The sequence below is a fragment of the Salmo salar genome, chromosome 18 (assembly GCF_965601325.2).
Source record: "Salmo salar chromosome 18, fSalSal1, whole genome shotgun sequence".
Classification (NCBI taxonomy): Eukaryota; Metazoa; Chordata; class Actinopteri; order Salmoniformes; family Salmonidae; genus Salmo; species Salmo salar.
The window spans coordinates 98,584,039-98,601,442 of NC_138308.1; the positions used below are offsets into that span (position 1 = coordinate 98,584,039).

The 17,404-nt window shown below is 43.4% G+C and overlaps 1 protein-coding gene across 4 annotated transcripts in view; it reads right to left on the reverse strand.

The window, feature by feature from the left end:
• The window catches only part of LOC106578196 (uncharacterized), a 60,086-nt gene that overhangs the window by 26,314 nt on the left and 16,368 nt on the right, over positions 1-17,404 (reverse strand). For all 4 annotated transcript variants that reach the window (XM_045711392.2, XM_082965393.1, XM_045711391.2 and 1 more), the window contains exons 2-3: positions 2,311-3,744; positions 2,080-2,231 (exon numbers count right to left, since the gene is read on the reverse strand). In XM_045711392.2, the coding sequence (XP_045567348.2) occupies positions 2,080-2,231; positions 2,311-3,744 (1,586 nt within the window). The remainder of the gene's footprint in view (positions 1-2,079; positions 2,232-2,310; positions 3,745-17,404) is intronic.

Consider the following 17,404-nt stretch of genomic DNA (forward strand, 5'->3'; position numbering starts at 1 on the left):
GTGTGTGTGTGTGTGTGTAAACCTTAATATGTGCTGTGAGGTGTGTGTGTGTGTGTGTGTGTGTGTAAACCTTCATATGTGCTGTGAAGTGTGTGTGTGTGTGTGTGTGTGTGTGTGTAAACCTTAATATGTGCTGTGAGGTGTGTGTGTGTGTGTGTGTGTGTGTGTGTGTGTACACCTTAATATGTGCTGTGAGGTGTGTGTGTGTGTGTGTAAACCTTAATATGTGCTGTGAGGTGTGTGTGTGTGTGTGTGTGTGTAAACCTTAATATGTGCTGTGAGGTGTGTGTGTGTGTGTGTGTGAACCTTAATATGTGCTGTGAGGTGTGTGTGTGTGTGTGTGTGTGTGTGTGTGTGTGTGTGTGTGTGTGTGTGTGTGTGTGTGTGTGTGTGTGTGTGTGTGTGTGTGTGTGTGTGTGTGTGTGTGTGTGAACCTTAATATGTGCTGTGAGGTGTGTGTGTGTGTGTGAACCTTAATATGTGCTGTGAGGTGTGTGTGTGTGTGTGTGTGTGTGAACCTTAATATGTGCTGTGAGGTGTGTGTGTGTGTGTGTGTGTGTGTAAACCTTCATATGTGCTGTGAGGTGTGTGTGTGTGTGTGTGTAAACCTTAATATGTGCTGTGAGGTGTGTGTGTGTGTGTGTGTGAACCTTAATATGTGCTGTGAGGTGTGTGTGTGTACACCTTAATATGTGCTGTGAGGTGTGTGTGTGTGTGTGTGTAAACCTTAATATGTGCTGTGAGGTGTGTGTGTGTGTGTGTGTGTGGTGTGTGTGTGTGTGTGTGTGTGTGTGTGTGTGTGTGTGTGTGTGTGTGTGTGTGTGTGAACCTTAATATGTGCTGTGAGGTGTGTGTGTGTGTGTGTGTGTGTGTGTGTGTGTGTGTGTGTGTGTGTGTGTGTGTGTGTGTGTGTGTGTGTGTGTGTGAACCTTAATATGTGCTGTGAGGTGTGTGTGTGTGTGTGAACCTTAATATGTGCTGTGAGGTGTGTGTGTGTGTGTGTGTGTGTGAACCTTAATATGTGCTGTGAGGTGTGTGTGTGTGTGTGTGTGTGTGAACCTTAATATGTGCTGTGAGGTGTGTGTGTGTGTGTGTGTGTGTGTAAACCTTCATATGTGCTGTGAGGTGTGTGTGTGTGTGTGTGTGAACCTTAATATGTGCTGTGAGGTGTGTGTGTGTGTGTGTGTAAACCTTAATATGTGCTGTGAGGTGTGTGTGTGTGTGTGTGTGAACCTTAATATGTGCTGTGAAGTGTGTGTGTGTGTGTGTAAACCTTAATATGTGCTGTGAGGTGTGTGTGTGTGTGTGTGTGTGTGTGTGTGTGTGTGTGTGTGTGTGTGTGTGTGTGTGTGTGTGTGTGTGTGAACCTTAATATGTGCTGTGAGGTGTGTGTGTGAACCTTAATATGTGCTGTGAGGTGTGTGTGTGTGTGAACCTTAATATGTGCTGTGAGGTGTGTGTGTGTGTGTGTGAACCTTAATATGTGCTGTGAGGTGTGTGTGTGTGTGTGAACCTTAATATGTGCTGTGAGGTGTGTGTGTGTGTGTGTAAACCTTAATATGTGCTGTGAGGTGTGTGTGTGTGTGTGTGTGTGTGTGTGTGAACCTTAATATGTGCTGTGAGGTGTGTGTGTGTGTAAACCTTAATATGTGCTGTGAGGTGTGTGTGTGTGTGAACCTTAATATGTGCTGTGAGGTGTGTGTGTGTGTGTGTGAACCTTAATATGTGCTGTGAGGTGTGTGTGTGTGAACCTTAATATGTGCTGTGAGGTGTGTGTGTGTGTGTGTGAACCTTAATATGTGCTGTGAGGTGTGTGTGTGTGTGTGAACCTTAATATGTGCTGTGAGGTGTGTGTGTGTGTGTGTGTGTGTGTGTGTGTAAACCTTAATATGTGCTGTGAGGTGTGTGTGTGTGTGTGTGTGAACCTTAATATGTGCTGTGAGGTGTGTGTGTGTGTGTGTGTGTGTGTGTGTGTGTGTGTGTGTGTGTGTGTGTGTGTGTGTGTGTGTGTGTGTGTGTGTGCGTGCGTGCGTGCGTGCGTGCGTGCGTGCGTGCGTGCGTGCGTGTGTGAGAGTAAACCTTCATGTGTGCTGTCAGGTTGTCCTTGCGCGCGCAACGGAAGGGACAGAGCTGACACTGTTGACTCTTTAACCCTGTGTGAACCGACATGTGCCTCCTCCAATAGCTCTTCCTCTTCATCTGTAGACCGCACACTGAACACTGGAATACACCTGGTGGAGGGAGGAGGCATGTCACGTTTCTATACTGTAACACTTTCCAATGAAATCCCTTTACACACAGACAGTCTACCTGCTGGTCCTCCAGGGTTGATCTCTCCCAGGGGGTTGGTGATCAGTAATGGATCCAGGCTGGGCATCTCCACCTGGGGCTGAAGAGGGGCTGAGCCCTGGTTCTCCTCTCTGGGGCTAGGCTCTGGCAACAGCCCCCTCTGGTTCTCCACTACCCTAGAGGAGCTCTGTTCTGTGAGTTGAGACTGAGGAGCGGGGGAGTGGAAGGAGTAGGGGGAGGTAGAGCGCTGCTGGCCTGAGCCTGTCACCTCTGACCCGGTGACCTTTGAACCCCGACCTCGCAGGTTGACCTTCTGGGACAGGGCAGTGAGGGTGGAGCTAGCGGAGGAGGAGGGAGCGGAGAGGGGGCTGGGGAAGGAGTCCAGGGTCAGACACAAGCCCTCCTGTAACCCTGCACCTCCTGCAGCTATAGAGGAGAGAGAGGGAGAGGAGGAGTGGACAAAGGAGGAAGAGAGGGAGGGAGAGGAGGAGGGGATAAAGGAGGAAGAAAGGGAGGAAGAGGAGGAGGGGATAAAGGAGGAAGAAAGGGAGGAAGAGGAGGAGGGGATAAAGGAGGAAGAAAGGGAGGAAGAGGAGGAGGGGATAAAGGAGGAAGAAAGGGAGGAAGAGGAGGAGGGTGTCGTGGGCCTGTTGTGTAGCACAGCATTGGCTGCTGCTGCCCTTAGCCTCTGGATGGCTGAATCAGGGGAGAGGCGGCCCTCTTTACCTGCCGAGGAGCACCCGAGGCTGGGCCACACATCCAGCCCTGCCGGTCTCCCCTGGAAGTCCCTGGAGGAACACCCAGACACCTGCTGATTAGAGGAGACAGCAGCAGGAGAGGAGGAGGAGGAAGAGTTCTTGGCTACTCTCTGGGCTAGGGCGCTGAGCTGCAGAGAATGCTGGGAGAGAGGAGGGACATCTGGGAGTAAACCCAGCGGAGGAGAAGAGTCTCCTTCTCTTCCTCCTCCTCCTCCTCCTCCTCCTCCTTCTCTCCTTCCTCCCTTCATCCTTCCCTCTCCTCCCAGGGTCGTAACCCCAGGCTCCAGGGCACAGGGTGGGCTGGAAGCTAGCTCTCTACCCAGGCCTTGGAGAGGGTTCCCCCCACACAGCAGAGCCAGGATGGAGGAGAGGGACAGGTCCTTATCCAGAGGGTTATCCATGGTGTCCCGGCCTAACCCCAGACCCAGGCCTCGATCCTGGACGACCATGGAAGAGGAGGTGGGTGTTGGGGTAGTGTTGTGGTCCAGGGGGTTGAAGGTCAGAGGGATGGAGGAAGAGGAGGTGGGTGTTGGGGTAGTGTTGTGGTCCAGAGGGATGGAGGAAGAGGAGGAGGGCGTTGGGGTCAGAGATGGGGGAGGTTTGGGGGAGGAAGGGCGGGTTCTTTCCTCTGTATCACTGACACAGCTCATCTCTTCTTCTACTGTGACTGTGTCTGCTGCCGGGGCCTTATCTCCATCTGATAGAGACAGAGATGGAGAGAGAGGGGGGAGAGAGAGGGGGGAGAGAGGGGAGGGAAAGAGGGGGGAGAGAGAGGGGAGAGAGGGGGGGAGAGAGGGGAGGGAAAGGGAGAGAAAGAGTGAGAGGGAGCGAGAGAGAGAGACAGAGATGGAGAGAGAGAGGGGAGAGAGAGGGGGGAGGGAAAGAGGGGAGGGAAAGAGGGGGGAGAGAGAGGGGAGAAAGGGGGGGAGAGAGGGGAGGGAAAGGGAGAGAAAGAGTGAGAGGGAGCGAGAGAGAGAGACAGAGATGGAGAGAGAGAGGGGAGAGAGAGGGGGGAGGGAAAGAGGGGAGGGAAAGAGGGGGGAGAGAGAGGGGAGAAAGGGGGGGAGAGAGGGGAGGGAAAGGGAGAGAAAGAGTGAGAGGGAGCGAGAGGGAGAGACAGAGATGGAGAGAGAGAGGGGAGAGAGAGGGGGGAGGGAAAGAGGGGAGGGAAAGAGGGGGGAGAGAGAGGGGAGAAAGGGGGGGAGAGAGGGGAGGGAAAGGGAGAGAAAGAGTGAGAGGGAGCGAGAGGGAGAGACAGAGATGGAGAGAGAGAGGGGAGAGAGAGGGGGGAGGGAAAGAGGGGAGGGAAAGAGGGGGGAGAGAGAGGGGAGAAAGGGGGGGAGAGAGGGGAGGGAAAGGGAGAGAAAGAGTGAGAGGGAGCGAGAGAGAGAGACAGAGATGGAGAGAGAGAGGGGAGAGAGAGGGGGGAGAGAGGGGAGGGAAAGAGGGGGGAGAGAGAGGGGAGAAAGGGGGGGAGAGAGGGGAGGGAAAGGGAGAGAAAGAGTGAGAGGGAGCGAGAGAGAGAGACAGAGATGGAGAGAGAGAGGGGAGAGAGAGGGGGGAGGGAAAGAGGGGAGGGAAAGAGGGGGGAGAGAGAGGGGAGAAAGGGGGGGAGAGAGGGGAGGGAAAGGGAGAGAAAGAGTGAGAGGGAGCGAGAGGGAGAGACAGAGATGGAGAGAGAGAGGGGAGAGAGAGGGGGGAGAGAGGGGAGGGAAAGAGGGGGGAGAGAGAGGGGAGAAAGGGGGGGAGAGAGGGGAGGGAAAGGGAGAGAAAGAGTGAGAGGGAGCGAGAGGGAGAGAGAGAGAGACAGAGATGGAGAGAGAGGGGGGAGAGAGAGGGGGGGAGGGAGGGGAGGGAAAGGGAGAGAAAGAGAGAGATGGAGAGAGAGAGAGAGAGTGACCATGCTGCCACGGTGACCATGCTGCCACGGTGACCATGCTGCCACGGTGACCATGCTGCCACGGTGACCATGCTGCCACGGTGACCATGCTGCCACGGTGACCATGCTCCAGCAGCAGAGAGGTTACACATGGTCAAAGGTCATGAATAATCATGAGATCACACATTCAATTTTTTTGAAGCCAATACATCAGACGTTATGATTGGCTCGCTGGTGACACTACCCTATGTCACAGACGACACTATTGATTGTTTAATCTCTATGGGTGAATCTCTAAAGGAAATACTTCTCAGATTCACCCCCTGTATGAGGGAGCAGGATGAGACGGGGAAACAGAATGTAAATGTAATTCTCAGATCAGACAGTAGTCTACAGTACAGCGTTATGAAATGACCTCAGATCAGACAGTAGTCTACAGTACAGCGTTATGAAATGACCTCAGATCAGACAGTAGTCTACAGTACAGCGTTATGAAATGATCTCAGATCAGACAGTAGTCTACTGTACAGCGTTATGAAATGACCTCAGATCAGACAGTAGTCTACAGTACAGCGTTATGAAATGACCTCAGATCAGACAGTAGTCTACTGTACGGCGTTATGAAATGACCTCAGATCAGACAGTAGTCTACAGCACAGCGTTATGAAATGACCTCAGATCAGACAGTAGTCTACTGTACGGCGTTATGAAATGACCTCAGATCAGCCACGTCCCAGCCATAAGGCCTGCTCATGGCTACAGCCACGTCCCAGCCATAAGGCCCGCTCATGGCTACAGCCACGTCCCAGCCATAAGGCCCGCTCATGGCTACAGCCACGTCCCAGCCATAAGGCCCGCTCATGGCTACAGCCACGTCCCAGCCATAAGGCCCGCTCATGGCTACAGCCACGTCCCAGCCATAAGGCCCGCTCATGGCTACAGCCACGTCCCAGCCATAAGGCCCGCTCATGGCTACAGCCACGTCCCAGCCATAAGGCCCGCTCATGGCTACAGCCACGTCCCAGCCATAAGGCCCGCTCATGGCTACAGCCACGTCCCAGCCATAAGGCCCGCTCATGGCTACAGCCACGTCCCAGCCATCATGGCTTTGAGGCAGAAGTTGACTCTCAGGAGTTAAATGGACATGGAGAGAGGCATTGTGGGTAGGTTTTGAAAACCTTTACCTTCACAGCACAGAACAAGTTTGTAATATGAATATGTGCTTCGTATTAATCACATAGACCGGAGGATGATATATTATCATACGTGTTCTGCTGTAGTCTACATTGATTTATTTTATTTGAAGTTATATTCAGATATTGTGATATCACAGCTGAGTGTGTGTGTGTGTGTGTGTGTGTGAAAATAGTAAGTGTCTAGAAAATTAGACTCTAAAGAAATTCAGACTACTGCAGCTATACTCAAGTATGTGGGCATACTGCAGTGGCATCTAAAATGCTGTACATTTCACCACCATAGATAGTAGGCTACTAGGCTGTTTACATCTGTCTGCTACATTGTGTTTGACACTTTTTTCCCCAATGTGTTCTGTGTCCTCGGAGCACCATAGATAACCACCCCCGTGCTCACTATGTGTTCTGGGACCTCCTGACTTACAAATTAAGCACTGGGTTTATCTGAATTGTAGCCTGACTACAACAAATTAATAAACAATTTAAAAACGGACATATCACATTTACATAAGTATTCAGACCCTTTTACTCAGTACTTTGTTGAAGTACCTTTGGCAGCGATTACAGCATAGAGTCTTCTTGGGTATGACGCTACAAGCTTGGTACACCTGTATTTTGGGGAGTTTCTCCCATTCGTCTCTGCAGATCCTCTCAAGCTCTGTCAGGTTGGATGGGGAGCATCGCTGCACAGCTATTTTCAGGTCTCTCCAGAGATGTTACAACTCCGGGCTCTGGCTGAGCCACTCAAGGACATTAAGACACTTGTCCCGAAGTCACTCCTGCGTTGTCTTGGCTGTGTACTTCGGGTTGTTGTCTGAGGTCCTAAGCACACTGGAGCAGGTTTTCAACAAGGATCTCTCTGTACTTTGCTACGTTCATCTTTCCCTCGATCCTGACTAGTCTCCCTGTCTCTGCTGCTGAAAAACATCCCCACAGCATAATGCTGCCACCACCATGCTTCACCGTAGGGATGGTATTGGCCAGGTGATGAGCAGTGCCTGGTTTCCTCCAGACGTGACGCTTGGCATTCAGGCCAATCTTGGTTTCATCAGACCAGAGAATCTTGTTTCTGATGGTCTGAGTCGTTTAGGTGCCTTTTACTGAGGAGTGACTTCCGTCTGGCCACTCTACCATAAAGGCCTGATTGGTGGAGTGCTGCAGAGATGTTTTTCCTTCTGGAAGGTTCTCTCATCTCCACAGAGGAACTCTGGATCTCTGTCAGAGTGACCATCTGGTTCTTGGTCACCTCCCTGACCAAGGCCCTTCTCCCCTGATTGCTCAGTTTGGCCGGGCGGCCAGCTCTAGGAAGAGTCTTGGTGGTTCCAAACTCCTTCCATTTAAGAATGATGGAGACCACTGTGTTCTTGGGGACCTTCAATGCTGCAGACATTTGTTGGTACACTTCCCCAGATCTGTGCCTCGACACAATCCTGTCTCGGAGCTCTACTGACAATTCCTTTAACCTCATGGCTTGGTTTATGCTCTGACATGCACTGTCAACTGTGGGACCTTATATAGACAGGTGGGTGCCTTTCCAAATCATGTCCAATCAGTTGAATTTACCACAGGTGGACTCCAATCAAGTTGTAGAAACATCTCAAGGATGATCAATGGAAACAAGATGCACCTGAGCTCAATTTCGAGGCTCATAGCAAAGAGTCTGAACACTTATGTAAATAAGGTATTTTCAGTTTTTTTACATTTGTAATACTTTTGCAAACATTTCTAAAAACCTGTTTCGCTTTGTCATTATGGGATATTGTGTGTAGATTGATAAGGGGGAAAAAAATATATAATCTATTTTTAGAACAAGGTTTTAACGTAACAAAACGTTGAAATAGGGAAGGGATCTGAATACTTCCGAATGCACAATTATTATTTTTTTAAACAGTAAGATTACTTTTTAACTGCACTGCCCGTTTAATATTTCAGTCACCAGTAATGCTCGTGCCTTCTCTCCAGGCTCGTGCCTCCCAAAGCGTTTCAAAATTCAGCATCACATCGCAGTTTCTCAACGCACCCATACATACTGCGGGACAAGTTAGACACCGGTGTGCAGATCAGTAGCTTCAAACTGCAGTAATTTGTTAGGAGGGTGAGGAGTCATGTCAGTAATAAATGTAAAGCTCTATCACCGCTTTCAATAAGCCTGTGGCAGCACTCCCTGATAGATCACAATATAAAAATAATTGTAAGGGAAAAAAAAGATAAAAATATCCACACCACACCACACCCTAAAACATCTTCCTGCGGCCATGCCTCAAGTCTCTCATATGCGCGAGTAGTTTCGATTTCACCAATCATCTTTGTGATGTTGTCACTTGATTTCCGTGGCCACTTCCTCAGTGTACTGTGCAATCTACTATCCCCCAAAGTAGAAAAGTTGACCTTTTTTATTGGTCAGCTTGTCGAGAAAAAAAAAGAAATAGCCTATTCCAAACTGACTCTGGGACAGTTGTGGGACGATATATCCCAAATTCATACTACCAGGAGGCCTAGGCTTGCTCTACATGCTTTCTATTCATCGACAAATTCAATTGGGGATCATCAGCAAGCATATATCTTGAACCAAATACAATACATTCAGTTTTAGAAATGTTCAACACCAATTAGTTCATATCAACCCACTCAGACACCATTCGTAGTTCATTGCAGCTCAGTACGTCTGTTAGCCCATTACATTCTGATGCTGCGCTATACATTGCAGAGTCATCAGCATACATGACCACTCTTGCTTTGTTCATTACTGAAGGTGAATCATTAGTAAAGAGAGAGAAGAGAAGTGGGCCTAGGCAGCTTCCTTGAGGAACACCACAGGGTATACCTTTACTGTTTGAAAAGCTACCATTAAATAACACTTTTTTCCCTTCTCCTGGATAGATAGCTTTCCATCCAGGATAGAGCTGCAGACTTAAAACCATACAATTTGAGTTTACCTAGTAACGGATCATGATCAATTACATCAAAAGCAGCACTGAAATCCAGCAACACTGCACCAACTAACTTCCTGTCATCCAAACTCTTTAACCAATCCTCCGTCATTTGTGTTAAGGCCGTACTCGTAGAACGCCCATCTTTGTATGCATGCTAGAAACCCGTTATCAGACATGAGAAATAATCCATGATTTGTACACATTAAATTTTTTCCAATAATTTACTTAACACAGGCAGCAAGCTTATTAGGACGACTATTAGGAGCAGTGAAAGCAGTTTTTTTTTTTTACTTTTGCAAACATGTGAAGAGTTAACTCATTTAATTAAAGTTCAATTCGTAACTAAATAGTTTTTTTTTTTTTTTCTATTGGAAGGATTTAATCATTTGTAATGATGTCTACTTATGTTTCTGTCTCCATTTGACATGGTAAATATATCCAATACAAAGAACATCTACATTTAAATGGTAATAATATTAATTTGCAAATATTCCCGTTAATTCCCATATATTCCCGTTAATTCCCATATATTCCCGTTAATTCCCATATATTCCTGTTAATTCCAACGGAAAGTTTCCACCTCTGAATATTCCCCAGAATATGCAACCCTAGGTGTATGACATGGAGCCATCAGTTGGAATCATATCATTCCTCAACTTGTCCACTTTGCCTGTAAAATATTCATTAAAGAAGTTTGTGAGTGCCGTGTGGTTTTGTAATTAATATACCCTCTGATTCAACAAAAGAGGGCGGACATGTTGGAATTCCTACCCATAATAGCTTTCAACGTTCTCCACAGTTTTTTCCCCATTTACTGATAGAATCCCTTCTTCTTCCATTGTTTAGCTTGGTCACAAGATTTCTTAATTTACAATAACTTTGCTAATCAAACAGAGTGCCAGATTTATCTGCTGCTGTTTTGGTCTTTTAACGTTGAATCATTAAATTTCTCAGCTCATCATCAATCCACGGGGCACCGTTTGACCTCAGAGTGAATTTTCTTAAAGGGGCATGCTTATCAGCTATTCTCATAAATAATTTCATAAACAAACTTTGTGACATTTCAGGATCATCCTTACTACACACTACTAACCATTTCACATTCTTAATCTAATCCACAAATGAGTCCTGATTGAACCCTCTGTAGGGCCTGTGGTAGATTAACTTAGAGCCAGCCTTTTTGTATTTTAGTTTTCCTAGTGAGTGCAACCAAGTTATGATCACTGTAACCTAGTGCCACTGATACATCTTCAGAACAACGTTCAGCCATGTTTGTAAAAATGTGATCCATACAAGTTGATGATGTAATACCAGACCTATTAGTGAACCTTCTGGTTGGTGATGTCATAACATGGGTCAGGTTGCATGGCAACAGAAATACGTTTCTTTCTCATTGGACAGTTGGTGTTAAAAAAATATATATACATATTCATAACTCCCCAAAAATATATTTCCCTATTTTCATCAGATATACAACATTTCACAAATTCCATCAAGATATTTCACATCAGCACCAGGTGGCTTATAGCAGCAACCAACTAGTACAGGTTTTAAACATAGTAAATACACCTGTACCCATAGAGCCTCTAATCCATTCAACATTAAGTCCTGACGTTGTTTTACTGGAATATGAATCTGGATGTAAACTGCAACTCCACCCCCCCAGATCTATTTCTGTCCCTCCTGAACATATTGTCTCCATGTTTAGAGATCTCAGCTTCTTCAAACGAAGACTCCAAGTGAGTCTCTGATATTATCAATACATGAATATTGTTTGAAAGCACTAGACAGCATATATTTAATGAATTTTGTTCCTTTAAACTGTATACAGTTAAAGTCAGAAGTTTACATACACTTAGGTTGGAGTCATTAAAACTCGTTTTTCAACCACTCCACAAATTTCTTGTTAACAAGAAACATATCTTGACGGCCTCTCTTTTAAATTGCATATTCAACAACTTACAAAAAAATTGAAGCTGAAGTTGGGATTTTATTTCAGGAATAAGGCCTGTTTTTCTTTTGAAGCCAGAAGGAGGCTAGTATCAGCTACATTTATGCCTTTACTAGACTATGGGGATATTTTATATATGAATGCTTCCGCTCAGTGTTTGAGATCAATTGACACCCTTTACCATGGCACTTTGAGATTTATTTTAAACTGCAAAACCTTTATGCACCACTGCACTTTGTATACCAGGGTTGGCTGGCCTTCTCTAGTCACTCGTAGGCTCAGTCACTGGTATATTTTTTATTTACAAAGCCATTTGGGGTTTACTACTATTTTATTTGGGCATTTTTATTGTTCAGAAATGTGGTGGGTCGTCTCTTCGTTCGCTGGGCTTTATCCTGCTAACTGTTCCAAATGTCCGAACTGAATTTGGTAAAAGGGCTTTTATGTACTCTGCTCCATCGTCTTGGAAACGCCTTACAAAATACTGTTAAACTGGAAGAACTTGGTCCCGATTGGTGTTTTTAAATCACTGATGAATGATTCTTGAGACTGATTCCCTGACCTGTCAATGTTTTTAATTTGCTGTTTTATGAGTTTGTTATACTCTTGTGAATTCTATGGTTTTTACTAGATTATTTGAAGTTTTTCATGTTGTTTGTCTGTAATTTTTGTAATGACTTGGTGCTGCCTATCTTGGCCAGGACGCTCTTGAAAAAAAAGATTTTAAATCTCAATGAGCCCTTCCTGGTTAAATAAAGGTTTAATAAAAAACAAAATTTAAAACTATTGTTTTGGCAAGTCGGTTAGGACATCTACTTTGTGCATGACACAAGTAATTTTTCCAACAATTGTTTACAGACAGATTGTTTCACTTATAATTCACTGTATCACAATTCCAGTGGGTCAGAAGTTTACATACACTAAGTTGACTGTGCCTTTAAACAGCTTGGAAAATTCCAGAAAATGATGTCATGGCTTTAGAAGCTTCTGATAGGCTAATTGACATCATTACCTCATCATGCCATTTGCACACACTGTATATAGACTTTCTTTTTGAGTCAATTGGAGGTGAACCTGTGGATGTATTTCAAGGCCTACCTTCAAACTCAGTGCCTCTTTACTTGACATCATGGGAAAATCTAAAGAAATAAGCCATGACCTCAGATAAAAATTGTAGACCTCCACAAGTCTGGTTCATTCTTGGGAGCAATTTCCAAACGCCTGAAGGTACCACGTTCATCTGTACAAACAATAGTACACAAGTATAAACATCATGGGACCACGCAGCCGTCATACCGCTCAGGAAGGAGACGCGTTCTGTCTCCTAGACATGAACGTACTTTGGTGCGAAAAGTGCAAATCAATCCCAGAACAACAGCAAAGGACCTTGTGAAGATGCTGGAGGAAACAGGTACAAAGGTATCTATATCCACAGTAAAACGAGTCCTATATCGACATAACCTGAAAGGCCGCTCAGCAAGGAAGAAGCTGCTGCTCCAAAACCACCATAAAAAAGCCAGACTACGGTTTGCAACTGCACATGGGGACAAAAATCGTACTTTTGGAGAAATGTCCTCTGGTCTGATGAAACAAAAATAGAACTGTTTGGCCATAATGACCATCGTTATGTTTGGAGGAAAAAGGGGGAAGCTTGCAAGCCGAAGAACACCATCCCAACCGTGAAGCACGGGGGTGGCAGCATCATGTTGTGGGGGTGCTTTGCTGCAGGAGGGCCTGGTGCACTTCACAAAATAGATGGCATCATGAGGCAGGAAAATTACGTGGATATATTGAAGCAACATCTCAAGACATCAGTCAGGAAGTTAAAGCTTGGTCGCAAATGGGTCTTCCAAATGGACCATGACCCCAAGCATACTTCCAAAGTTGTGGCAAAATGGCTTAAGGACAACAAAGTCAAGGTATTGTAGTGGCCATCACAAAGCCCTGACCTCAATCCCATAGAAAATTTGTGGGCAGAACTGAAAAAGCGTGTGCGAGCAAGGAGGCCTACAAACCTGACTCAGTTACACCAGCTCAGTCAGGAGGAATGGGCCAAAATTCACCCAACTTATTACGGGAAGCTTGTGGAAGGCTACCCGAAACATTTGACCCAAGTTAAACAATTTAAAGGCAATGCTACCAAATACTAATTGAGTGTATGTAAACTTCTGACCCACTGGGAATGTGATGAAAGAAATAAAAGATGAAATAAATCATTCTCTCTACTATTATTCTGACATTTCACATTATTAAAATAAAGTGGTGATCCTAACTGACCTAAGACAGGGCATTGTTACTAGGGTTAAATGTCAGGAATTGTGAAAAACTGAGTTTAAATGTATTTGGATAAGGTGTATGTAAACTTCCGACGTCAACTGTATACTCAAGTGAGTAATTAACATACCTTTCTTTGGTAGATAAACAGTATGTATATGTCTAGACATGAATCAGCAGTTAGAGTCGGACACGGAAAACACGGTGTCCCACCACACCAAACGTAGAGGCTAATAAACACTATGTCCATCAATGTAGAGGCTAATAAACACTATGTCCATCAATGTAGAGGCTAATAAACACTATGTCCATCAATGTAGAGGCTAATAAACACTATGTCCATCAATGTAGAGGCTAATAAACACTATGTCCATCAATGTAGAGGCTAATGAACACTATGTCCATCAATGTAGAGGCTAATAAACACTATGTCCATGAATGTAGAGGCTAATGAACACTATGTCCATCAATGTAGAGGCTAATAAACACTATGTCCATCAATGTAGAGGCTAATAAACACTATGTCCATGAACGTAGAGGCTAATAAACACTATGTCCATCAATGTAGAGGCTAATAAACACTATGTCCATCAATGTAGAGGCTAATAAACACTATGTCCATCAATGTAGAGGTAATAAACACTATGTCCATCAATGTAGAGGCTAATAAACACTATGTCCATCAATGTAGAGGCTAATAAACACTATGTCCATCAATGTAGAGGCTAATGAACACTATGTCCATCAATGTAGAGGCTAATAAACACTATGTCCATGAATGTAGAGGCTAATGAACACTATGTCCATCAATGTAGAGGCTAATAAACACTATGTCCATCAATGTAGAGGCTAATAAACATTATGCCCATCAATGTAGAGGTAATAAACATTATGTCCATCAATGTAGAGGCTAATAAACACTATGTCCATCAATGTAGAGGCTAATAAACATTATGTCCATCAATGTAGACGCTAATAAACACTATGTCCATCAATGTAGAGGCTAATAAACACTATGTCCATCAATGTAGAGGCTAATAAATACTATGTCCATCAATGTAGAGGTAGTAAACATTATGTCCATCAATGTAGAGGTAATAAACATTATGTCCATCAATGTAGAGGCTAATAAACATTATAACCATCAATGTAGAGGTAATAAACACTATGTCCATCAATGTAGAGGCTAATAAACACTATGTCCATCAATGTAGAGGCTAATAAACACTATGTCCATCAATGTAGAGGCTAATAAACACTATGTCCATCAATGTAGAGGCTAATAAACATCATGTCCATCAATGTAGAGGCTAATAAACACTATGTCCATCAATGTAGAGGCTAATAAACATCATGTCCATCAATGTAGAGGTAATAAACATTATGTCCATCAACGTAGAGGCTAATAAACACTAAGTCCATCAATGTAGAGGCTAATAAACATTATAACCATCAATGTAGAGGTAATAAACACTATGTCCATCAATGTAGAGGCTAATAAACACTATGTCCATCAATGTAGAGGCTAATAAACATCATGTCCATCAATGTAGAGGTAATAAACATTATGTCCATCAATGTAGAGGCTAATAAACACTATGTCCATCAATGTAGAGGCAAATAAACACTATATCCATCAATGTAGAGGTAATAAACACTATGTCCATCAATGTAGAGGCTAATAAACACTATGTCCATCAATGTAGAGGTAATAAACATTATGTCCATCAATGTAGAGGCTAATAAACACTATGTCCATCAATGTAGAGGCTAATGAACATTATAACCATCAATGTAGAGCCTAATAAACACTATGTGCATCAATGTAGAGGCTAATACAAACTATGTCCATCAATGTAGAGGCTAATAAACACTATGTCCATCAATGTAGAGGCTAATAAACACTATGTCCATCAATGTAGAGGCTAATAAACACTATGTCCATCAATGTAGAGGCTAATGAACACTATGTCCATCAATGTAGAGGCTAATAAACACTATGTCCATCAATGTAGAGGCTAATAAAAACTATGTCCATCAATGTAGAGGCTAATAAACATCATGTCCATCAATGTAGAGGCTAATAAACACTATGTCCATCAATGTAGAGGCTAATAAACATCATGTCCATCAATGTAGAGGCCAATAAACACTATGTCCATCAATGTAGAGGCTAATAAACACTATGTCCATCAATGTAGAGGCTAATAAACATCATGTCCATCAATGTAGAGGCTAATAAACATTATGTCCATCAATGTAGAGGTAATAAACATTATGTCCATCAATGTAGAGGCTAATAAACATTATGTCCATCAATGTAGGGCTAATAAACACTATGTCCATCAATGTAGAGGTAATAAACACTATGTCCATCAATGTAGAGGCTAATAAACACTATGTCCATCAATGTAGAGGCTAATAAACATCATGTCCATCAATGTAGAGGCTAATAAACACTATGTCCATCAATGTAGAGGCTAATAAACATCATGTCCATCAATGTAGAGGTAATAAACATTATGTCCATCAACGTAGAGGCTAATAAACACTAAGTCCATCAATGTAGAGGCTAATAAACATTATAACCATCAATGTAGAGGTAATAAACACTATGTCCATCAATGTAGAGGCTAATAAACACTATGTCCATCAATGTAGAGGCTAATAAACATCATGTCCATCAATGTAGAGGTAATAAACATTATGTCCATCAATGTAGAGGCTAATAAACACTATGTCCATCAATGTAGAGGCAAATAAACACTATATCCATCAATGTAGAGGTAATAAACACTATGTCCATCAATGTAGAGGCTAATGAACATTATAACCATCAATGTAGAGGCTAATAAACACTATGTGCATCAATGTAGAGGCTAATACAAACTATGTCCATCAATGTAGAGGCTAATAAACACTATGTCCATCAATGTAGAGGCTAATAAACACTATGTCCATCAATGTAGAGGCTAATAAACACTATGTCCATCAATGTAGAGGCTAATGAACACTATGTCCATCAATGTAGAGGCTAATAAACACTATGTCCATCAATGTAGAGGCTAATAAAAACTATGTCCATCAATGTAGAGGCTAATAAACATCATGTCCATCAATGTAGAGGCTAATAAACACTATGTCCATCAATGTAGAGGCCAATAAACACTATGTCCATCAATGTAGAGGCTAATAAACACTATGTCCATCAATGTAGAGGCTAATAAACATCATGTCCATCAATGTAGAGGCTAATAAACATTATGTCCATCAATGTAGAGGTAATAAACATTATGTCCATCAATGTAGAGGCTAATAAACATTATGTCCATCAATGTAGGGCTAATAAACACTATGTCCATCAATGTAGAGGCTAATGAACACTATGTCCATCAATGTAGAGGCTAATAAACACTATGTCCATGAATGTAGAGTCTAATGAACACTATGTCCATCAATGTAGAGGCTAATAAACACTATGTCCATCAATGTAGAGGCTAATAAACATTATGTCCATCAATGTAGAGGTAATAAACATTATGTCCATCAATGTAGAGGCTAATAAACACTATGTCCATCAATGTAGAGGCTAATAAACATTATGTCCATCAATGTAGAGGCTAATAAACACTATGTCCATCAATGTAGAGGCTAATAAACACTATGTCCATCAATGTAGAGGCTAATAAATACTATGTCCATCAATGTAGAGGTAATAAACATTATGTCCATCAATGTAGAGGTAATAAACATTATGTCCATCAATGTAGAGGCTAATAAATACTATGTCCATCAATGTAGAGGCTAATAAACATTATAACCATCAATGTAGAGGTAATAAACACTATGTCCATCAATGTAGAGGCTAATAAACACTATGTCCATCAATGTAGAGGCTAATAAACATCATGTCCATCAATGTAGAGGTAATAAACATTATGTCCATCAATGTAGAGGCTAATAAACACTATGTCCATCAATGTAGAGGCAAATAAACACTATATCCATCAATGTAGAGGTAATAAACACTATGTCCATCAATGTAGAGGCTAATAAACACTATGTCCATCAATGTAGAGGTAATAAACATTATGTCCATCAATGTAGAGGCTAATAAACATCATGTC